Source organism: Lytechinus variegatus, chromosome 2 (assembly GCF_018143015.1).
Source record: "Lytechinus variegatus isolate NC3 chromosome 2, Lvar_3.0, whole genome shotgun sequence".
Lineage (NCBI taxonomy): Eukaryota > Metazoa > Echinodermata > Echinoidea > Temnopleuroida > Toxopneustidae > Lytechinus > Lytechinus variegatus.
In genome coordinates, this window is record NC_054741.1 from 26,181,629 (window position 1) to 26,207,057 (window position 25,429).

At 35.8% G+C, this 25,429-nt stretch overlaps 1 protein-coding gene across 1 annotated transcript in view; it reads left to right on the plus strand.

Moving 5' to 3' along the window:
• LOC121407692 (peroxisomal coenzyme A diphosphatase NUDT7-like) overlaps positions 1–23,685 on the plus strand; it is a 28,031-nt gene extending 4,346 nt beyond the window's left edge. The window contains exons 2-5 of the mRNA XM_041598879.1: positions 16,461–16,600; positions 17,496–17,729; positions 22,654–22,783; positions 22,963–23,685. Of these exons, the coding sequence (XP_041454813.1) occupies positions 17,512–17,729; positions 22,654–22,783; positions 22,963–23,349 (735 nt within the window). The 5' untranslated portion in view covers positions 16,461–16,600; positions 17,496–17,511 and the 3' untranslated portion in view covers positions 23,350–23,685. The remainder of the gene's footprint in view (positions 1–16,460; positions 16,601–17,495; positions 17,730–22,653; positions 22,784–22,962) is intronic.
• The last annotated feature ends 1,744 nt before the right edge of the window (positions 23,686–25,429 follow it).

Consider the following 25,429-nt stretch of genomic DNA (forward strand, 5'->3'; position numbering starts at 1 on the left):
CTTGACTTTTTGATAATGTACAGGTACAGCCTCTATATTTATGGTTCCAAATACCTGTATGTTTTGATTCTCACATCATTCTTATTTCTTTGAAACAGAATTTAACTCAGTGTGAAAATACACCCCCCAAAAAAATCAATGAATAAAGAAATGATGAATGAATGTATCTGGATGGATGGATCAATGATTGACTGATTGATTGAATGAATTGATCAATGAATAGATATATAGTATAATGCATTAATAAGTGAATAAACAACGAAAAGAAGGTAAAGGTGATACAAGGAACTGCATAATAAAATTGTATAAATTTCACACAACATTAGATGCCAATCACTGCTAATAGAGGTATGTCGCCATCTATGGTTGACGGCGGAGCATAGAAATGCAGGCAAGCGACAACATGCAGTCATTCTGATGATTGCGTGCAAAAATAATGAATGGGAGTCGATTTTTTTTATAATAAAAATATATAATTATATAAAAATATTTTTCCTAAGGCCTATTATCTATAATCTATGGATATCCCCAATTTTTAATTAGATAACGAGGAGAGCGGGGCCGGGTTACTTTGAAAGGGGAGGGGCTAAACATTTTTTCTTAATTATTATAGGGGTAATAATTTATATACATGTTATACGGACAATACCTCTGAGTTTCAGTTTTCACTTTTCATTTTCTCATTTCCAACACAACAGTATACAAAATCTATAGAAATACATGTACAATGATATAATAAGTGAAATATAATAAACATTTAACACAAACATGTCTTGATAATACATTCAATTCTTATATTTCATTTCCATTCAAAACATAATACAAAGTAATATAAAGTAATACGAATCAAGTACAATTTTACAGAAGGGCATTCTTACTTCGTTAAACAAAACACACAAAAAAGAGTATAATATGGAGCATAAATGGAAATGAAGGGGATCCACTAAAAAGCAAAGTTTGTGAAGTGGATGCCCATTGGAAATGAAGAAAGTATAGTCGACTTATTCTTATTTGCGTACATGTATGTATTGCAGGAAAGCAAAAGAGAACTTTGATTGATCATTAAAGGACAAGTCCACCCCAACAAAAACTTGATTTGAATAAAAAGAGAAAAAATCAACAAGCATAACACTGAAAATTTCATCAAAATCGGATGTAAAATAAGAAAGTTATGACATTTTAAAGTTTCGCTTCATTTCACAAAACAGTTATATGCATATCTCGGTCGGTATGCAAATGAGGGATCTGATGACATCACTCACTCACTATTTCTTTTGTATTTTATTATATGAAATATGAAATATTTTGATTTTCTCGTCATTGTCATGTGAAATGAAGTTTCATTCCTCCCTGAACACGTGGAATTCCATTATTTTAACATTTTGTGCTTCAGGCAAGGAGGTCCTAATCATCAAATTTGTTAAAATTGAAATATTGTATAATTCAAACAATAAAAAACAAAAGAAATAGTGAGTGAGTGACATCATTGACTCTCTCATTTGGATGTAACTGGCTCGTTCATATAACTATTTTGTTAAAAATAAGCGAAATGTCATAACTTTCTTATTTTACATCAGAATGTGATGAAATTTTTAGCATTGTGCTTGTTTGATTTTTCTCTATTGATTCAAATCAACATTTTTCTGAGGTGGACTTGACCTTTAATTTTGTAGCTGGAAATAACATATCAATGTTGGAATGCATTTATTTCTTCTCTCTTTTTCATATTTCCCTCCACTTTTCATTTAACTCAGCAGAGGGGGCAGTCGTCACCACCCCCCGTGGCGCTGTCGATCTCTGCTATTAGAAGATCATAGGGATTGAGGAAAGGAGAATGTTGACGTGGTGAAAGATGGCGGGGGGGGGGAATGATAGAAATGGGGGGGGGGGGTGAGATGGGGAGGCTCACCCACAGCTTTTTATTTTCATTTTTTATGGTATATAGCGGAGAAAGACAGGAGAGATGGAGATATTGAACCCATGGATTGTGCAATAAATTTCATTTATTGTCCCATAATTTTATTTTATAGTTTCATTCATTTTATTGCATTCGAATAAAAAACTAATATCAATAAAACCAAAATTATATAACTTCAACTGCATGGAATAATGGCTTTTATGCAGTGTTATATTGGAAAGCTACATGGAAAATTTTAAATGCAAAATGATAATGGAAGCAATAATGTGGAAGAGTGTTACTCTTCCACGTTATTGCTTCCATTATTATTTTGCAACTCAAATATTTGTTGGAATCACCCACCCGACCAACCCATAATTGTATAAATTAATTGCATTGGGCCATTGCCAAATGCCAGGCACAATAACGCTTCCTGAAAATGTATTATTTTCTTCAAATGCTGTTCCCAGGGTATGACAATCAATATCGAGGTTCTGCGATAACTGATCATGATAATGAAAATGAATGCTTTTGACAGCAGCAGCGAGGTAGTCGGACAGAACGAATTCTGTAGTTGAGATTTTTTTTTTATTCCGCCACGTTTTAAACAATCCCAACACATGAAACAAAATAATAGGCCTACATGTACATATATCTGAAAGTGCATTTTAATCTTGACTCTAATTTCAGTTTTCATTAAAAGTCAGGGGCAGCGGAACCGGGGGGGGGGGAGCTGGATTTTTTTCAGCCCCCACCTCTTAAAAAAAAGGGGAAGAAAACTTAAAAAATGACCATCTGACTGTGATTTTTTTTTCATGGTCATCGCCCCCACCCCCCTCCCCCCACTTTCAAAACCGTTCCGCGGCCCCTGAAAGCTACCATTCGCCAGGCGTTCGATAATATTGTTTGCGTCGAAAACATTATTCAATGAAACTGAAGTTTCAGAAGTCGAGGATGGTGTCAGATCATGATAGTCATACACAGCAAAAACTATGGTGTTAACCGGTGTACATAGAGGACCACACCAGTTATTTTACACCGGTGTTAAATTGGTGGTGTTAGTATTATTTCAACACCTTTGGTTGTTACATTTACACTCTTTGGTGTTATGTTCAATCTCTAGGGTGTAATTTTAACACCTCAGTGTGTGGTCCTCTATTAACACCAATTGGTGTCAGTTTTAACACCACAGTTTCTACAGTGTAGAGATTAGATTATGACGGGAGAACCAAACAGAAATAAGATGCTTGATGATAATTCACTGATGTTTTTGTAAAGTTCATTTGTTGTTTTTGTTCGTTTCTTAGTTTCAATCTCTGAATAACATACTTAAAAATGTAATTGTGTATTTTATTCTTAGAACATGACTAATTTATATTTATAATTATGTGTTAGCGGAGTGGCGTACCACCGGCATAATCCTTATGTTTACCTCCTCCATGATTGATTACATCATACCATTAATGTATCGTGTGAAGTCTTGACTGCCAAAAATTGAAACCTCGGATTCGTGCATTCATGATGGGAAACGATGACACCGGGGTTAATTTCATTCGTAATCGGGATTCTCCCTTTTTTAATTCACTTCAATCCAATTTAAGTTCATGAAATATGAACACGTGACTATATAACAAAGCCTCGCAGTGACGTTAGTTCTTGGGCCTGCTGCTTTGAAAAAAATATGGACATGGTAGATAACAATAACTTTGAAACTTTTGTATAAATATTGTTTGAGATCAATCATTGTAGAAGCTCTTTCATTCATTTGTTATCAGGGGTTTCAATTATGTAGCTTGTCAAATATCGCTTGAATGTATTGGTTCATTGCATTCCTTAATGATTATATCTTCGATGCCATTATGCTCCGTTGGTATTGAATAGCAACCCCCTGGGGAGTTTTAATTGAAGTCGTCAAAAAGCACTTCTCAACCATAATTTGTAAACACATCGCAGAGTAGAAACAAAATAGTCCCCATACTCCTTTTGAAGGTGTGTGCCCCCCTAAAGATTTGCATTGAAGAGAGTATAACAGTTTTGGAACGATATATCATAGTACAGGGGATGTTCTGGTTTAAAGAGTTTGTTGACATTGTTTTACAGATTACGTAATTATATCATAAATATACCATTACGTAATGCCTGTTTGCCCCGCCCCCCCCACACACCCATTGCCTATATGATTTTTATGTTCTCCAACATGATTTACATAATGTATCAGTGCAATGGGAAACATGAGGTATTTTGGGGAAAACAAAATAATGAGAACAAACCTATTCAGACACACTTTTCTTCTCTCTATATTGTCTTCATTGATTTTTTGTTTTAAATAGAGATTCTAGTTGCTTGACTGCCTGCCTTGGAACCGAGGTGACCGCGGGTCTTCCTGTCATACATGCATTGCTCCGGAAATCTACCGTGAATATATAGGGGGTCCCTCGATGGGGGTCATCACAGACCCCTGATGCCGGTGTATGAAGGTTCAACCATTCTACAATATTAGTCAGACATTCTAGTTAAATCGTTTATTGAAAGGCATTAATTGGAAGCATGGTCCAGGTCGTATGCAGTATATTTTCAAGTGCATGGGGGAGGGGGTGGGCATTATTGCGAATTGGCGACGCGCCGAGCTGATCTCTAATTGTGTCTTTTTTCTATTAATGCTTTGATGTTGAAAAATTTGTGAAATTTTGGATGGATTTAGTAGTGTTGATAAAGTGAGGGAGGTGCAACTGCCCGGCCCCAGATGTACATAGATGAATTTAAATCGGTGATAACTAATTAGACACCAACGTGTGCAGAAATAAACAAGAAAATGGAAGGGGAAGAACGCTGAATTATGAAATCAGAGTTGAGATTACAATTATTTTAAGCAACAACATCCGGACAACATCCGCTCATTTATTGTCCTATGATCGTATCGTATGTGTTTGGATATTATGGGAGTTTTTCGCGTACGAATGCTCTTATAAGAATAATTATTTTGACACCGTTTTAGACGAGAAAAAAAATATATAGTCTGCAGGCTCTACTGAAAGTGCGAATATTGATATGCTTATTTTTGTTTACTTTCATTATGTATTTCAAATACACGATAGTTTTCTTAATTAAAAAAAAAGAAAACTGCTGGAGAAAAGTTCGTTCTCGTTTTGTCAAGCGATATCTTTCTGTTTGACCAAGTAAGACTATATCATATTATTGTTGTCAGTTTCAACCAACTACCCTTTTCTATGTTTTCTTCTCCCTTTTTATTATTATTTTTAAAAATGATTTTTAATTATCCTCTCTCATCAAACAAATTTGAACATGATAAAACATTAAATTCATGAATATAAAATTTATTCAAAACATATTGAATTTAATTACTAGACAATGATCGTAATCAACACATCCATAGCTGGGAAAATAAGTTATTGACAATTCTTTAAAATAACATCAACAACATAAGCCATGAATAAATTTTAAATCATACTGTTCTCAAACTACCTGATATGGCTTTTTACTATCAAGAATAATCTAGTATTATTTTGTTTTCCAATAGGAATATTCATTGTTTTCTCATATATATATATTTTTTTAATTAAACATGAATATTTGAAATGAAGTACAACCTTTTTATTAGTATTATTATTATTACCATTATTATTATTAATATCAGTATTAGTAATGTTATTTTTATTACCATCATCATTATCATTACTTATGAGAGAAAATTTAATATTCATATTCCTGGACCACTCAGTCCCAACCTCCTTTATCCTTTATTCCCCGATCAGAATAGTTTATGCGATAAGAATTCTTGATTTTAATGTGTACTGATCTCTTTGTAGCCGGTCCCTCTGTCAGTCGTAACAGTCGTCTAACAGCTAGTCCTGCTGAAAACAATGTCACAATCGACCATGGACATCGGCATTCATTCGAGCTGTCCTGAGACCTTTAAATGTCAAATCACACCAGTATTTCGTGAAATGCGATGTCGGTGCAATTACATTTGAAATGTCAAGTCGTGGTCCTCGGCTCTTTCATTCAATCAAGTGTTATTAAAATCTGATGAGTTAAACGCACCGGTCATAATTTTGTTCCTCATTCTTTCCAACAATAGATGAAAGAAATAACCTTGTCAATGTGCGGGAGGAAAGTAGGTCGGATCTGAGACAGTTGGAACATGGCCCAATGCATGATGCAATGCATGGACGGCGTTACAGGAGGTGGAGGGGTCCGCCGCCCCCTTTAATTTTTTTCTAAGTGATGAAATAAATTTAAAAAAAGAGAGAAAGAAAAATCTAAAGAGGGCGAGGAGATATAAAGCGTGATATGGCATTATATAATTATGTAACCATACCCTTATTCTTACTTTCGTCGTAAAAATATAAATTGAAATCATATTTGGGTCATCTTGAACTCCATTTGACAAAATATTCTTGATGCAAGGATTGAAGGTCTATTCTTCGAGTATACCAGCACAAAGGAGGATATAGTATACAAATTATTATTTTTTTGATAATTTAGCTAGACAACACTAAGGATGGGATGTAAGATGTGATGAAATTTGGCTGAGACTTTAGAGTTTATGGAGCGGGTTTATTTTATACGAATCAATTCCATTTCTCTTTTCTCCGATCGCTAAAGATGACAACTGTTCAGAAAAAAACGGTAACATACTACTTTTAATGCAATTACATATTGCTATATAGTGTTGTAATTTTTTTCAATTCATGTATCACTCTTGTGATTTTTATACAGCTAACAAGACCCCCCCCAAAAAAAAGATATGGGGGAATCGTTTTACTTTATTTTTGAATGAATAATTGCAATACAATCGATATGAATCAAGGGGATCTTTATTATGTAATGTTTGTTATCGACTGAAAACGAATACATGACAAGTCGTCCTGTTTATTGACATTTTGCCTTGCATTTTGCCATGCAGTTTGCCTTATTTTAAAAAGAAAGATAAAAAAGGTGCTTATCGAAGCAGTATTTGAATAATGAATTAATGTATGTCGAAATTAGAGTTATCGATACATGTCCAATTCCTGATCCGTTTTCTGCAATATTAGTTTTTATGATTGCTATTTTTATCAATATCTGTCAGAAAGAATGACAACACTAAAAACTTGTATGATGCCAGTCATGACGCAAGGGGCCAAAACGGCTGCCAGGGAGGGAAGCGAGGAAAAAAATGGCTCTCTTATTGCGAGATTCTAATTTGTGATAGTTTCATTGACATAATAATTTCATATTATATTTTCTTATATTTCCGTTTGGCCTCTTTTCTTGGTCGTGGAACTACTGTGGGTCCGTGGCCTCTATGCAAGCCCCCTTACCCCCCCACACTCATCTGTTCGCCCATGTTTAGTTGTATCATGTATTTATTTTATTTTCCTTTTTTTTTTAGATTATTGATTGAATGTCTACCGATTAATTGACTTCTTGATGTATTTTGGGGCAATTGTTCAGTCATATGTCATGGTAGAAAGTTTATGATTGAAGACGATGATACTAGTTTGATGGCGGCGTATATAACGAGCCAAAAATTTTGAGGGGCTCGATATGGCGTGTCGCATAAAATTAATAAGAAGTTGCTATAGCGAGCAAAATTTCGATATTTGTATTACAAAAATCCAAGTTTGTGATAGATTTTGACATGATATTCGGAAAATAATATCATATTTTACCCTTATCTCTTTCTAATCTTTCCTTTTCTTTTTTTTTCTTGGTCGTGAAAAAAATGGAGGGGGGGGGGGGCAAGAGCCCATCCCCCTCCGTCCCCATCCGTATATCATGTATATATGCCCATGTTTAATGGGTACTTAAAACCAGCTCAAACTGGTTAAGAGCTGATCACCCACGTCAGGTCGCAGATATAGGACGGTGATTAAAAGATGATCTTGGGTTGGGGAGCGAGGGGTGGGACATATCCATTTGGCATGACGGTCAATGAACCATAATAGGTTTGACTATGTATTTCCCTGGGTGTATAACGAGTGCCCATATTTGAAGGGGCTGTTATATTGTTGAATTATGGGTAAGATGGTGTACCGTAAACCACATCAGCAATTGAATTATGGGTAATTATACAAATGACTGGCGGTATTGAACGAAAATATTTTCTGTAAAACGAAAAATGTAGCAGTGATCCACACATCCACACCGTATAGGCCTATGCATGAAGGTACTTATTTCCTTGTCGAAGTTGTAAATAATCATAATATTATGATTTAATTCCGATCTGCTCCTTAAAGTTAGGCCTGTATTCTTCAAAGAGGATAAACCGCGGGTACTATTCTGCGTATTGCATCCGATGATATAAAGATATGCGATGGTTTGTTTATTTGTCATATGAGAAGGGTTGATAAGGACGTGATAGATCTCGATTATTTCTAACGGTATGTCGGTGTGTTTATCCGGCTTATGGCTGGCATCTTTGATTTCTTGTTCAGGGGTATGCTACAGATATTGGTGAACTTTCGTTTTATGGAAGTGAGGGGTCGTAAATACAACAATAAAATTGTGTAGAATTATAGATTCACTGATATGGCTAGGTAAATGTGAAAGAATGTTGCATTATTCCCTCTGACTTTAAAGTAATGACCATAATGAGAAAAATTGATATTACTTTGTTGGCCTATGAAAGTAATCTATATCACTGTGTTATGTTTCGTGTGTCACTTGAAATACGAAGACCGGACTTACGTGATACTGAAGAACACACGGAAGCGTTTGTCATTCTGTCAAGTTTCAAAAAGAAATAAATCACCACTCATATTCTTAGAGGTCTCTTATCCAATCCCCGCGAGAAATTAAAAGTGAAGTATCCATTTGGTGAATGATCAAGAATTAGATCTACATGAAGGTTATTGATAAAGATTAATTTCTGATTTAAATTATTCGAACTGCATGTGCTTTATAGAATGGCCGAGTGTGTTGCAGAGAAGAAAATATCACCTTTCTCAATTATTTTTTGTATTTCATATAGATGCAAGGGCTGCGCCGGGTATTTTATTTTGAGGAGGCAAAAGTGGTCTGGAGTAAATAGAGGTACATGTATGTCATGGTATATATATATATATATATATATATATATATATATATATATATATATGTAGCCAATCTATTTTGTATCAAGATACTCTTTCCTTTCCCCTTTCACTTTATTTATTTTTTTTTTATTTAGGCAGGGGAAGTAACCTCGTACCTGCAATTCTCTTGTGCCCCCTTCTCTGTAACCATCAAGTTTGTCATGATCATAAGAGCACCAACACTGGCATACCTACTTGGGAAGATTCTGTTGAAAAAAATCTGAAAATCCGATTAAAAAAATAATTTCCTAGAATTCTAGTCATTTATATACAGAATAAATCTATTGGGTGTCCTGTCGAAACATATAAAAAGAATGTGGTCATCCACAATTTTCCACTCAATTGCGTTGATAATGCATCTACAGAGCTTATAAAAATATACAAATACTAATTATATGAAATGGGGAAAATGAGTAGTGCAGTTGTATTGATGATTCAATAATTAAGACCACTTAAGTTGAAGTGTGCATGCATCTTGTTTCAAAATAGGTTTCGCTTCATTTTGATAAATGATTTTTATTCTTTATGTGACATGTCTGTAGCTGTGGAAGAGCTCCGCAATTTCTTTTGGTTTCTATAACATTTTCATAGAATTTCAAAAGCTTATTTTGAGCATCATCACTGTGAACAGAAGATCATTATTGCTTTATCGTAAACTCGTTGTTCACTTGAACTCAGTTGAAGTTCAATCAATTGTACTTGAGAAAGTGGTACTTCGGCTATTTAAAGAATGTTCTCGTGATATTTAAAAACATTACTAAAACTTGTACTTATGGTGTTTTGAACAATTTTATAACAAAAAAAAGCAGTACTGGAGAGAGGAATGGATAGAGGGAGGGAGGGGGAAACAGAGGGGCATAGAGAAAGAAAGAAAGAAAGAAAGGAGGTGAGAGAGTGGGGGTGGGGTGTCTGAAGGGGAGTGGGAAAACAGGGGATTGTGATACGATGGTGAAGAGTTGAAAATTGAAAATTTGGTCAACGAGGAGAAGTCTGATTTGAGAAAGAGAATTTTATTGGGGCTCTGTGACGTAATGCATGGTAATATCTGTATTATTATTAGGAGTGATTTGACGAATGTCTGTTGCATCAATCAGCGTTTTCCGCCAAGCAAACAGGATGTTTTTAACTGGCAGTGTCTCATTTCATTAAAAATTGATGAATTTTTCGCTCAATGTATTTGTGCCTTTCAGATTTATGTGCTCTTTAATATTCATGTAAATTTTCATTTCCTTTTTTTCATTGACACATTTATTTTGAATGACAATATCTTCAGTGTAGCTTTATATAGACCTTATAAATTCTACAGCATGGTTTTCGTGAAATACAAAATGATGCAAAATTCATAATAAGCATAATTCACTTTGCTATGTCAATTTCCAGACGTACACTGTAAAATATGTTGGGTAATTTTTTTTACCAGCACGAGGGTAATTATGTGTCCAACCAATTTGGGGTAGTATTTTACCCAATTCAGAAAGCATAGTTATTGTCCAGTAAGGTTAAACAATAAGCAGCAATTACTTTAGAATAGGCAAAATTTTAATCACACTTGATAAATAAAATGCCCAAAAGAAATGCCCAATGTTGGTGGTTGAACACATAATTACCCGGCCTCATGGAGCATTTTTTTACCCCAAACCCAATATTTTTTAGAGCGTAATAAGAATTTATGCAAAGACCAGCTGGAGTCTGGTCACCTTTAAAAGAAAGATGCCCCTCCCCTTGATTAAAAAAAAAAGATTAAAAAAAAGTAAGTGTGATCGGCTGTTATCGATGAATTAAATTTATGGTCGTTGAGTGACGAGTGGTGATTATGTAAAATGAACACATTAGACTGTAACCTCCTGATGGAATAATTATCATAACAGCCATTAAATGATAATTAGAAAACTATTTAGAATTCGAAGGCTTTCCTGTCCTATATGTGAATATCATTACCATATCTTAATGAGTTTCCGATGTCTGTTTCAACTATCACAATAAACTTTACATGCCAAACATCGTGTCATCAACGGACAGAGTTTCCGTTTATCTCTGGTTTTCAAAGTAATCAAATATATTATTTGCTTCAAACAGTTTGGCTCCGATTGAAATTTTAAAAGTGGTATGAAGAAAAATAAAGCGTCTAATTTTAATGAAAGCGTAATGATGAGTGAAATGTGATTTGATAATTTTGAAATGTTGTTTCTATAATATAGAATTCATCAATAACAAATCAGAAGCAGCTAAATATCTGTTTGATAATTTAAGATCATTGAGTGACAAAATAGAAATCATTTTAAAATAAAAGGATGTATAACTTTAACTTATTCACCAGACTTGTTAAGTTAGTTGTATATAGCCCCATCCCCTCAATTTCCATTTCATCAACTTTCTTTAGGAAATGGTTTCTTTTCTTTTCTTCACAGTAATTGTTGATTCAGCTCTAGTTAACACGATTCGCCTCACAACTTTACATTTTCTTCCTCAGAAATCCCCCCCTTTTCTGGCATAAGGTTTAATTTTCATCATCGAAAAGTTTGCAACGTTTTGAGTGAGGAAGTGTTCTGGTTTTCAATCGTTTGGATGAAGACGCCTCTAATACTAGAGAACCACTTTTATTGAGCTGTATAGAAATTCTGAGAAATTCAACCCGCATTTCCTTCATAATTTACTGATGTCTGAAGTACCTTCTCACAAATAGCTATTATAGGCATAGCTCCATGTACTTACCATGCCCCTATTTGTAGGTACACTGACCCCCCCCCCTCCTCCTACGATAGAATTCACGACGTTAACAATTTTATAAAATTGCATGTATATTGTAAATGTGGTAAAATACATGGTCGGTTTCAAGACACAGGATTTCCAAACAAAAATTCATCTATTTTCACCATCTTTCCAAGGGGAGGGGCGGCGAGAGGGGCATGTTATCATTACATGGTTCTATTTGCGTATATACCAAGGTCGGTAAAAAGGGGAGTCCACGTGCCCCCAATGCCACCTGGATTTTCTTTTATACAAAAAAATATGTAGATCCGGGGATATTTTGTAGCGAACGCTGTTACTGGCGAATTGATGTATTATTTCCTCTGCATATAGAGCGACCAACTCCGGGAACCCAAAAATAAAATTCTATATTTACTTGTACAACATCAACGCCCCCTCAACAGCGCTGCTCCGCGCGCCGTCCATATATTCCCTATGGTTGTGTGACGTATGGGGGCTCTCGAGGCATAAGCAACATTCCTGCCAATCGCATAATCGTACGTCATTGCTACTTACATCAGGAATAGAGCTAAATTGTTCTGGTCGCGTGAAATTGAAAGCATTTTACCCTACCACTGGGTTTTGTCATTCAACAAAAGGTTATGATTATGAGATTCACGTGACAAGCTTGCATTTGCCTTCATGCTGTGTTTTTGTGGCTATATTCATTGGTGTAATGAAAAATGTATTTGAAAATATTTTTGTTTATCACTTTGAAAATGGAGGAGGCTGCAGGAAGTGGAGAGTGAAAATGAGGAGAGTGAGGAAGACGAAGAGAGAGAGAAAGAGGGGGGGGGGGGTGAAATAAAATCCTGTTATTATCTGATCATTGTCTTTCCTTCATGTTTCATAGTAAATTTATTTTGACAACTTTTCACTTCACGATTAAACTGACTTGTATAAAAGTTTTGACGTTGCCAGCAAAATACCAATAAATTTGTCTCCAGGGTCGTCATTTTGAAAGAGTGCTTATAAACCAATGCTTTTAAAATGATACTCTGTAGATACCTCTTATTTTATTTGTGTTTTTTGAATCCGTAAACATCTCTCAAGAAAGCAAAGTTTAATGTGTATCTTAAATACCATTGGCATTCCGATTGCTGGTCTGTTTTGACGTACTTATGAACGGTGAAAGATTATCTATGATTTGATAGGCAGGCGGTGATGAATGGATGCCTATGGATGACACAACGATTAATGGTTGCTCATTATGAAGAATGATGATGACAGATTGAGAGGCGTCCGGGGCGGATGCGGATGTATAAAGAAAATGGGGCGGGACATGCAGGTGTAGGATACAAATCGCTCTTAATTCGCTGTAAATGTCTTGTTAAGTCGACTTGACATGTCGACATCTGTCTTTTCTATAAGTCGACTTGACAACTGAAATATCTTATGTAGATACGTCGACAAAATAAGACATTGAAGTCAATAAGACACAAGTCATCTCGATGAGATTATGTCGTCATGTATACAGAATACGCTATTATGTCGACATGTAAAGATTAAGTATATTATTTTGATGGAACATCATGGAGTGAGTTAGGAGGTAGATAAAGTGAGGTGCATTAATGCACTCTTTGAAAAAAAGTCACATTCGTCTGTTGTTGATATAAACACATCGGATTCACAGTATCAGACAGATGCGATGATAACCTGTTTTTTTTTGCACGTAAGTGACATCATATATTTTCTATGAAAAGGTGTTTGAAAAATGAAGGTCATGGTTATACTTCAGTTGATCCATACCTGCATTTTGCATTATCAAAGGTGACATTTTCTCCCCTTTCTTTATTGCGTCATGTTTATGAGAAAAATATTGAAGCAGGGGAGACGACGATGCTAAGACGTGACAAATGAGATGTCGTCATGGTAACCATTGAGTAATGTCTGCCCAATCCGCATGGTAACCATGGCGATAACATCCTCAGTGTTGCGTGATAATGAAATTTAAGCATCCATCATTGTCTTGTTTGATGTTATTGTCCGTTGTCTCCTATACCTAATCCTGTAAGCCTATATCATCACCATCCTCTCGTGTTATATACCTCACCCTTCTTCCTCACACTTCATTATTTATCTCACATATATAATATGTGATGCGTCGATCCCTTTCTATTTTCATTTGATGGTTTCCATCATTGTTTGCTTTTATGGTTCAATTTAGACTTAAGAGATATTTTGAGAAAAGGACATCGGTATATGGAGTTTAGTACTGTATCTGACATTGTAAGCAGCCAAGGTGTATTTATTCTGCATGCGTTTAGCATGCTTTATATAAATCTACTCCTTACAATGGTTCACTCTTATAAATGTATATATATATATATATATATATATATATTTCTCTTCTCCCCCGAGGCTTCCATTATGGATACTCATGCCGTTAGGTTTCGAGTGCTTGTTATTGTGTTTGTTATTGAATAAATAGCTGGTGTGCTTTTTCCACCCATGTACATACCACGTCCATTCATGCGTCACCCAGAGCTTGTATTTTCTTGTTAAACTTGTAAATTGGAACTCGAATTTATTATTCAGGTGAGAATAAATGCCAGACAATATTCGTTCCCAGAGGTTGCAAAAATGCACATCGCAATCCCATTAACAATGTCGAGTTATACTCGGGTTATACAGTTTCAAAAATGAATTATCTTTTGCTTAAATTTCCGTGGATCTTGACGTCCATGCAAGAACGTTTATTTTGAGTTTAGATTCCTCAAATGTAATATTATAAACAGTTTTATCAAACGTTTTTCATGAAAAGGATTTTGATTCATTTTTCCATTTCTCTGACATGATTTTACTCATGATATATTTCGGCAATATATTGGCAATTTAAACAGCTCATTTGCCCCAAGCTTTTGCTTTCGATGTTTGTCGTCCAACATGATGTATATTATATTTTTGTGCCACGAATGCCATTTTTGTCTCACCTGCGAAGCAAAGTGAGACTATAGGCGCCGCTTTTCCGACGGCGACGGCGGCGGCGGCGGCGGCGGCGGCGGCGGCGGCGGCGGCGGCGGCGGCGGCGGCGGCGTCAACATCAAATCTTAACCTGAGGTTAAGTTTTTGAAATGACATCATAACTTAGAAAGTATATGGACCTAGTTAATAAAACTTGGCCATAAGGTTAATCAAGTATTACTGAACATCCTATTAGAGTTTCATGTCACATGACCAAGGTCAAAGGTCATTTAGGGCCAATGAACTTAGACCATGTTGGAGGAATCAACATCGAAATCTTAACCTGAGGTTAAGTTTTTGAAATGTCATCATAACTTAGAAAATATATGGACCTAGTTCATGAAACTTGGACATAAGGTTAATCAAGTATCACTGAACATCCTGCATGAGTTTCACGTCACATGACCAAGGTCAAAGGTCATTTAGGGTCAATGAACTTTGGCCGAATTGGGGATATCTGTTGAATTCCCATCATAACTTTGAAAGTTTATGGATCTGATTCATGAAACTTGGACATAATAGTAATCAAGCATCACTGAAAGCTTTGTGCAAGTTTCAGGTCTCATGATTAAGGTCAAAGGTCATTTTGGGTCAATGAACTTTGGCCGAATCGGGGGTATCTGTTGAATTACCATCATAACTTTGAAAATTTATTGGTCTAGTTCATTAAACTTGGACATTAGAGTAATCAAGTATCACTGAACATCCTGTGCGCGTTTCAGGTCACATGACCAAGGTCAAAGGTCAATGAACTTTGGCCGAATTGGGTGTATCTGTTGAATTACCATCATAACTTTGAAAGTTTATGGATCTGATTCATGAAACTTGTACATAAGAGTAATCAAGTATCACTGAACATCCTGTTCGAGTTTCAGGTCACATGATCAAGGTCAAAGGTCATGTAAGGTCAATGAACTTTGGCCATGTTGGGGTTTTTCGTTGAATAACCATCATATCTCTGTAAGTTTATTGGTCTAGTTCATAAAAAAGGGAAATAAGAGTAACCATGTATCACTGAACATCTTGTGCGAGTTAGAGTAGTATTCAAAGTGAGCACTGCTGCTATATTGAACCGCGTGATGCAGGTGAGACGGCCAGAGGCATTCCACTTGTTTCCATTACAAATGATTATTCTTATTACATAAGTTTATTAAGAAATGTGTTAAAACTTAACTGACTTTTATCTTGAAAATGAATTCGCGAAAAATCAGATGAAATGCAATAGTACAAAATTCCAAAGAGGTAAAAAACACGTTCCATTCTCTTTATCATTACTATACGTTTTGAAGGAACCACGCCCCATTTTGCTCCTCGGTCTCCTTCCCATCCAATTGTAAATTTGGTAATTGGCAATTCGTTCAGTCACCACATGTTCTACCTTCATTTAGTCTAATACCATTCCGTCCATCAACATTTCGTCTAACAACCATTTGGTCCAATCATCACTTCGTCTAATAACCAGTTCGTCTACTACCATTTTGTCTAATAACCAGTTGGTCTAATACCCATTTTCTTTTCATTCATTTGCACAATTAGCATAATAGCATTTTAGTTTAATTAGACCAAATGGTATGTGGACTAAATGGCTATTGGACCAACTGGCTATTACACGGAATGGCATAAGACTAATGAAAGTAGACATTGTGGTGAGTGGATGAACTGATGGTAGACCGAATGATAGTAGACGAGTTGGCAATTGGACGAATTGGCATTTAATAGACGAATTGGTAATAAACCGTTAATTTACCCTTTTATCTTATTATTATATCCAGGTCAGCCAAAGAGATGAGGTGACCTAGGAAAGATCCTCCCCATCATAAAGACTGTGCCCCCTGCTCCCCCACACCGCTATCCTGTCTTCTCACCCCTGACCCCTATACCCCTCGCCAAGTTCCTGTGTAATATCCGGCAGGTGAGTTAAGTATAATGGACAATCCAATAAAAGTCTGGCAAACGTCATTTTATCTGTCATACAGTTATCATGTCTTTGTATTCGTTGATTGTGATTTGACGGTGAATCACCATGAGCAATTATTATAGGGCACTGTATTTCATTATAAATATGTTATTTTTGAAATACTAATTATTTTGAATTTATAAATCTTGTTCAAGTATTTATTTTGGCCCATTCATTCATTCATTCTTTCATTCATTTATGCATTCATTCCTGCATTCATGCATGCATTCATTCATTCATCCATTCATCATTCAGTCGTTTGTTCATTCTTTGTTTATTGACTATTTTATTTATTGAATATCAGATAATTTATTAGTCTTACGTATAACTTGTTCATTTATTATATTTTCATCAATATATTTATTTCATTATTCTTTTCATTATTTTTTGCTTTATAATATTCATGTACCAAAATGATATTATATTACACAGGTCAAAGTTGTAAATTAAAAAAGGTATCAAATCATCACATCATGCGTTTTCTCCTCATTTTGAACATTTTATGATGACCTTGATGGTATGTTGTTGCTTGTGATGATGATAATTTAAGAAGTGACAACCATTGTTATTTTCACTATTACTATTTGACTGTTTTTTTATTCGCAGTGCAGGGGAACTTACATTTATAACCAGGCTAATTGACTAGGGGCTATGGAACCGGGAGGGGTCTGGGGGCTTCAGCCCCCATTTTTTCATTAAGCAAGTAGAAAAACGTAAAACATGGCCATCTTATTGTAATATTTTTTCTCAGTCCCTAACTCTCCAAGCCGTTCCACAGGCCTTAATGCAATCAGAATGTTTAAAATTACATGGATGTATTCATAGACTGGTAATATCATTATACACTTAGGTATATCTGTAAAAAAATGTCTTCTACGAAAATGTCTTCTGAGAGCAGCCTGAAAGAACCATCGCTCGAGGACGCCATCGAGAGGTTTCGTAGCCAGGACGCGGCGAACTACTTTACCCGATTCCCGGATGCGCGTCAGAAATTCTTCAGCGATGAGAGTAACCGTGGCGAGGCCGCCGTACTCGTACCGCTCATCTACGATCAAGACCAGTGGAGGATGATGATGACAGTTAGGTACGTAGCTATATAGGCGTACGCGCTATACTGCACACGAGTCTAAGGCCCGTATTCTAAAGTCGGGTTTAACTTAAACTCAGGTTTAAAGTTGTGGTTTAAGTATGGCGAGCCGATTGTTACATAAATTACTAACAGTAGAGATATCATACTTCTGCTCATTTTGCTCTCAAATCATTCATAATTGTCTAGGAAGTATAAAAAGATTATTGTCTTCACCATCGATCAATCATGAAAGAGCACAGGAAATATAAGAAACATAAACTTAATTTAAAAAAACGATACTTTTGGCTTCCCATACTTAACCCACAACTTTAAACCTGAGCTTAAGTTAAACCCGACTTCAGAATACGGGCCATAATGATTAATACCTCACACTGTCACAATTTGCGCCACGATTCAAACAGCGTACTTAATCGTGGAGTAATCGTAGTGATCGTATCAGATCGTATCAGATCAGTGATACCAATCGTATTGTTCGTAGAAAAAAATTGAATGATTCAAAAAAAAATCGCGAACAGTCACGATCCCACTCGTGGCTTTCGTAAATGATCGCACGACATTGGGAACGAGGTATTACAGATTGGAGCCAGAGCAACTTCACGAGGTATATCACGAAATATTTTGGGAGAGAGAGTGAGAAAAGAAGATCGGATGAACAATATTGCATGGTGAGGTAAAGAGGGGAGGGGCAATATGCTCTGGCAAATAGCTTGGGAGAGTATATTATGCTGTCTAATATTGTGAGTAATGTAAATCCGAATTCTGTTCTTTGGCATGAAACACGCAGAGATAAAAATATTTTTACAACCACTTTGTAAGTCTTGAGGATGGTTTACCAATCTATCTTCATTGAATTTCTCGTGCAACAGAACACAGTTTGTAACCATGGTAACAACTGACATTGATTGCCAATTCTTAAAGTGTGTTAATTAAAACCTACCTAGAAACTTAAAATGTTGGGCAACTTACGTTCACTGTGTTTGGTAATGTATGTTGGTAAAAATAAATATATTCTGGGCAATTATTATCCAGTTGAACAAATTTATTACCCAATTATTGGTTTTTATTACCCAATTAGGAGGGATTTTATCCAATAGTTGTGTGGACGGTATGTTGCCCAGGGTTGGTTAAAAGTTGGGCATTTTTTGCCCAACTATTTTAAGGACGTTCCACGGTTAAAATGAAGTCCATGCCATTTTCACCAAATTTTGCAGAGAGTTACTTTGGTATCTATGCATTATAAAAATGCAAAAAAAAAATGATATAGATTCATGTGCTAATTTTTTTTCTACAGGACTTCAAGTAGTTGAATTAAGCCTTAACACCCCCCAAGAAAAAAAAATTCAAACCAAATCCAAGAAAAACCCGTCTTTTTCCTGACCCTTTTGGTAAGTAGGACACCATAGATTTGAATGATACCTGGGAAACCAGGAAGGTGGGGGGGGGGGGGCAAGGCAAACAACCCATTTCCCTTTTCTGTCTGTCTGTCTCTGTTTCTATCTTTGTTTCTCCCTCACCTCCCCCTCCCTCCTTCCCGCCCCTTTCTTTCAGTGATGTCACACTCATCAAAAGGGATATAATAGTCTGTCACGAAAACCGCCTCTATAATATCGCTGTATTTCTTCTACAGATAGGCTAGAATAACAGTTTAATTTGTTATTGAGACCTTGTTAACTTGTTTTGATTTGAAGTCGGAAAAAGCAAGGGGGCCATGGTAATTGCTCGGGAATTGATTGAACAGACCCTATTGCTCATGAAAGCTATAACATTTAAAAGTCAAGTCCATTTTTATACAAGTTCATCTGCCAATACAAATCAAACAAGGACAGCGCTGAATTACGAATTTCACTTTTCTCCGCTACCCTTCCCCGAGTAAACCCTTTTGTCTCCACCACTTACCACCTTCCATTTCTCTAATTATTGTCCGCTCTCGTTTTACGTTCTTCCTCTATCTTAATTGCCGCTCGATTCTTTTCCAGCTGAAATGGATATAAATCATCATGATTTAAAACCCAATAGCATCAGTTGTCAAAAGATTTGAAACAAAACAGTTTAATTAATTTTTGTTTTTGACCTGTGTTAATGATTGAATGCCGATAAAGCCTTCCTAGGCTTCTTCATTTAGAGTGGAACAAAAAGGGTATTTCAGGAACCATTTCAAAGATCATTATGGTTGAAAAAACCCCGACGTCAAATCATTGCTGATATAGTCAGAATAGGACAGAATAGCAGAAGTTATATTAAAACTCCATCAAAATTGAAATACTGATGAAATGCTTCTTGATATTTTAATTGATATTTTTTGACGATTTTATTTTTAAGTTGTCATGCCATGTTCGTGGTGTATAGGTCTATTATACATACCGTAATCTGCAATGTTGTGTATAATTTAAAAATGCCTGAGCATTGAATATAGAATACCATTTTAAATAATTATGATCTATGATAAAAGTATTCATTCATCTTGATTCATTGATTACGAAAAAAATTGGAATGATACACATCATCATTGAAACGTGCAACAGCAGCAGCTGGTTCGTGGCGTAAAAAACTATAAAATTTCACATTGGACTCCTTTGAAAATTTCACCTATGATAATCTCGATTTTTCTGGCTTTTATTGGAACCAAATTGACATGATGAAGAGCTTTTACTTTAGAGAAATTAGACGTTTTATTTTCCAAATCCACATTTTCCCTCCAGTTCTATTTTAGGCCATTTGCCAGAGAGCGAGCGGAAATAACATGACTGATCTGTAACAGTGATCATGGAGAGAACATTATTTGTGTGACATTCCCGATGATAACATTACCGGATTGGAAGGGCATCTTTTAAAATAGTTCCTCTTGTAATCAATCATCCGTCTGTTTAGTAGATCATGCATGAAGGATGCATGCCATTTTAGGTTTCACGATTCTTTTACAAGATGATCGCGTGATCTAGATCTCAAAATGAGAGGGGAAGGGGGGGGGGGGGTGGCACATTATTACGTCTTTTGGGCTTTTATTTATCCGCTTCTGTCTCTTAATTGTCTAATGCAATAATCACACCAATAAAAACCAACCGATGGTATCCTGCAATAGCTTTTATTTGGTCGATTTTTACAGTCAGTTTTGTCGGTGTAACCATGGAGCTATTAGCTCCATGGTGTAACTTTGCTCAACATAAAAGATGTAACTTGGTGGTTCCATCCACACATTAATGGAATGATCAATTTCAACCCTGGTTTTAATACCAGGCCTGCCCTATCCTAAACATACCCAACAAACACCCTATTGCAAACTTAACACTTACACTAAATCTTAGGCAAATAAAGCCCGGAGCAATTGTCGCCGGAGGAAATTTCGTGTCACCGACTTGGCATAACATAACTTGAAATCCTGGGTGCGAGGTTGTGATATGTTGGTAAGACAGATAAGATAATGGTCGGAATGGGAACAGGAAAGATGGACTGTATTTGACCTTGCTTTCTGTCTGCACCTTCACTTCTCTCTTTATTTCAAAAGATTTTTTTTATTAAAGTGAAAGATAAAACAAGATTATGACCTTGGCAATGGGCCTACATCCTGATCAATGTAATTTTGTATATACATGTTTTCATCAGATGCAAAATAAGAAAGTTATGGCATTTTAAAGTTTCGCTTATTTTCAACAAAATAGTTATATGAACGAGCCAGTTACATCCAAATGAGAGAGTTGATGACATCACTCACTCACTATTTCTTTTGTATTTTATTATATGAAATATGAAATATTTTGATTTTCTCGTCATTGTCATGTAAAATGAAGTTTCATTCCTCCCTAAACACGTGGAATTCCATTATTTTTACATTTTGTGCTTCAGGCAAGGAGGTCCTAATTGTCAAATTCGTAAAAATTGAAATATTGTATAATTCAAACAAAAGACAAAAGAAATAGTGAGTGAGTGACATCATCAACTCTCTCATTTGGATGTAACTGGCTCGTTCATATAACTATTTTGTTGAAAATAAGCGAAACTTTGAAATGTCGTAACTTTCTTATTTTACATCCGATTTTGATGAAATTTTCAGCATTGTGCTTGTCTGATTTTTCTCTATTGATTCAAATCAACATTTTTCTGAGGTGGACTTGACCTTTAAATGTAAAAGACAGTAGTTGCAAAAAAACAATTATTTCATGAGAAAGTCTTTTTAAATCAAGGTTCATTGTCAAAATATTATACATCTAGATCTGGTACATTAATGTAAACTTATCTTTGTAAAATATTGAAATCTTAGCTCAAAATCGATAATTCTGATGATCCTTAGCACAGAAAAGTATATGTTGGAGAGTGTATTAATATTGCTTTGAAAAATACCCGACATTTTATGGAATTCCGTGCTTATTTTGCTAATTTCTCAGCAATTATGCATTTTTTTCCAGAGCTATTTGGCACATATTTTTTATTCGTACATACATACACTCTGGTGGCAATTTCATATTGGATTCCGTTCGAACTCATTTTGAGAACGGTTACCACAATTTCCAACAAAGTATATGTATTATTGAAGAAGTTACGGATTGATATCAGTTTTCTGCCAATTTTGATTTAAGTGTTAATCATAATTATATCACTTGGATTCTTGATTGAATTTGACTTGTGTGTAATCAGAATTTTTAACCACCGTATTTTTTGTCATTTTTTATATATAAACAAAATAATACTCATTTGTTTTGTGTAGAATTTTGTTTGACCAACAGTTCGTTTGTTCATCATCCAGTCTAATTAGTAATGTTCTGAAAGTGTATACGAATCGAAAGGAAATCGAATAAGAATAAATATGGAAATAACAGACACGATGCTGTCACTTCGAATCGCGACAGCGTCATGTATCGCTTGGCAACGATGACATAACAGTCGGTTAAATTATTCCCCTCCTTCTGAATTTGATTGCTTTCAGAGCGAAACATTTGAGGAGCCAAGCTGGGTACGTGGCCTTTCCTGGCGGCAAGTTTGATGATCAGGATGTTGATCTCCGTACCACTGCTTTGAGAGAAGCGGATGAAGAAATCGGACTACCACCCAACCAGGTATGTAATACTCTTTCCAGTCGTATCACTCTCCCTTCTCCTTCCAACGTTTTTGTCCTTTGAGGGTATTTCAAATACTTCCTTAAGTTCCTTCACGATTATACATATACTTCTTTTGTTTTGATTAAAACAGACTAAATCTTCATCTCAATATCTCTCCCCTTCCACCAACTCCAAAGGTTCGAGTCATCTCACAACTGCCACCATTAGTGGCTCCTAACCGTCACCTCGTCACCCCTTATGTTGCTCTCATCCCACCGACGTTCGTACCGACGCCCGATGCCTCCGAGGTCGCCGAGACCTTCACCGCACCAGCACGAAATTTCACCCAGAGTCGACATCATTCCTGCCGATGGATCGAGTTCAGGAATCGGCCTTTCGTCCTCCACGCCTTCGACATCCCCCGCCTCGCCGGGCGTCACCCTTTCATGGGTATGTCGGCCAAGTTGGCTATCGTCACCGCGGCCGTTCTGTACAACCGCACACCTCCCTTCGAGGTCGACCCCGCCTTTGACATCTCCGATCTGAGCAGAGGGATGTATAATATCTATTTTGGGAAAAGATAACATTTATGTCCCAAATGCCATGCATCAAGATTACAATAACAAGGGACCGCGCCCTGTTATAATTCAAGTAATGAAAAATGTATGCATTTTTTTGACTTTCTTTGCAATGACACTTTTTTTTCAAAAGACCGTCCCCCAAATCTTCTTCATGTTTATTTTTTGCTGAATCGATTTCCGTGACATGTGATAATGAGCGTTTTGTTAAACTTTATGCTAAACAACCACATGATGGCTATCTTGGCAATATCACGACAATCATGATTTAAAAGTCATGAGGTATATTCAAAACACGTGATGTTACAATTTTTTCATGAACCATGCAGTCCAAAATTGGTTTGGCAAAAAAAAGAGAAAAGGTTCTAGTTGGCATTTCCCCATTCCACCAAATCTATCTATTTGCTTGAATTGTTCTGTTGTTTCTTTCTAATATGTTCTCTTCTAGCTTTGAATATTCCTTCTTCAAGCAAAAACTTTTTTTTTCAACCGAAGTATAGGAGAGCGTGTATGTTTTTTTTTTTCAATTCCTTTCATTCTGTGCTACAAAGGTTATGGTGCCTTTTGAACAGTGCCACACAGATGGGCAGGGGCTTGGAGATGCCCCCCCTCAATTAAAAAAAAATCATGACCAAGAAAAAGAATGGAAACGAAATAAAAGGAATGATAGAAAATAAAATATATTATTTTCTGAATATTATGTCAAAATCTATCACAAAATTTGATATTGTAATAAAAAAGTGGGAATATTAGCGTGCTTGCTTCGCTCGACCACAACTTTTAATACATTTTACCTGATCTGCCATATCTAGCTCCTTCAAAATTGACTCAATACACCATTGCCATTGAAAGACATGAATCCCTTCCTGTTTGTCCTGTCAAGAATATAATTACACTTGGCCAAGGAATCAATAACCCCTTGAAAAATTGATTCATGTCTTCTAAAGGTACCATAACATGATTTGTTTCACATAATAAAAGGATTTGAATAATTACAAGTTTCCCCTATTAATAATCCAAATCTTCTTGCTTGGGTTGACAAAAAGTCTTCTTTTCTTACTTATAAAGGAAAAGTCAAAGGTAAAAGAAGTTTAAAGTGATTGGTTAACATTGGTTTGACTTTTAAAATATCTGAGCTAGAAGGTCACACTTGTCACCTGTGTCTGTTATATGTTACAAAAATGAAGCCCAGAAAAACTTGCGTTCGAAAATAATGATTTAGTGCTTCAAAAATTGAAATATAAAGTGACCGGAAACACCATCTTAATTTTATCCCATACACTTATGTGTACTATTTAGGCGTCTATAAGACGCCTATTTACAAAATCGGGGTTTGCCTTGTAGATTTAGCTTTTCATTCTCAATAATGGTTGTTTTCAGGGTTTATTAGTTCTAATACAAACACTTGTACACATGTTTCATCTTGGTTTGAGAATTTTTTAAATCGGCTGCTCACAAAGTTAAACAATACCTTTAAATGAAAAATAACTAATTCAAGCAATTACATAAGTTTGTAAATAAAATTTTACAGCATAATTCGAAAATTATGGCACAGGAAAGAACAGGTAAAGAGGAAGTCTGTTCATTAGCAAGAAGTCTGATCATCATAATCATATTCTGCCATTCTATGGCGCAAGCCTCCTTTTGAACCCCAACAAAACCGTCCCGTGTTCGCTCAAGCATGAACAAAAATTATTTTTCTTAAATTGTATTTAAAAGATAAGATTTCAGAGCATCTATTAACATCAAAATATAGATATCATAATTTGAAACTTTTTTTGAAAATTTTTATAGACTCTTTAAAACTGTCCCTCTTTTATACGCACTGTATTTGGTCCAGAAGCACTGACTGCCATGACTGCGGAACAAGTTTGAAAGTGGGTAGGGGTGGGGCTGAACATGATTATGATGGTCATTCTTACTTTTTTGTACTCGTGTACTGAATAAAGTGGGGGAGGAGGAGGAGCTGAACCCCCAGCTCCACTGCCCCTGAGAAAGTGTATTATGAATAAAACAGGTACATTATTTTACTTCACTCTTGATTGAATGTGCAATATTGCAACATTAGCGCACAAAGGGTTAACCC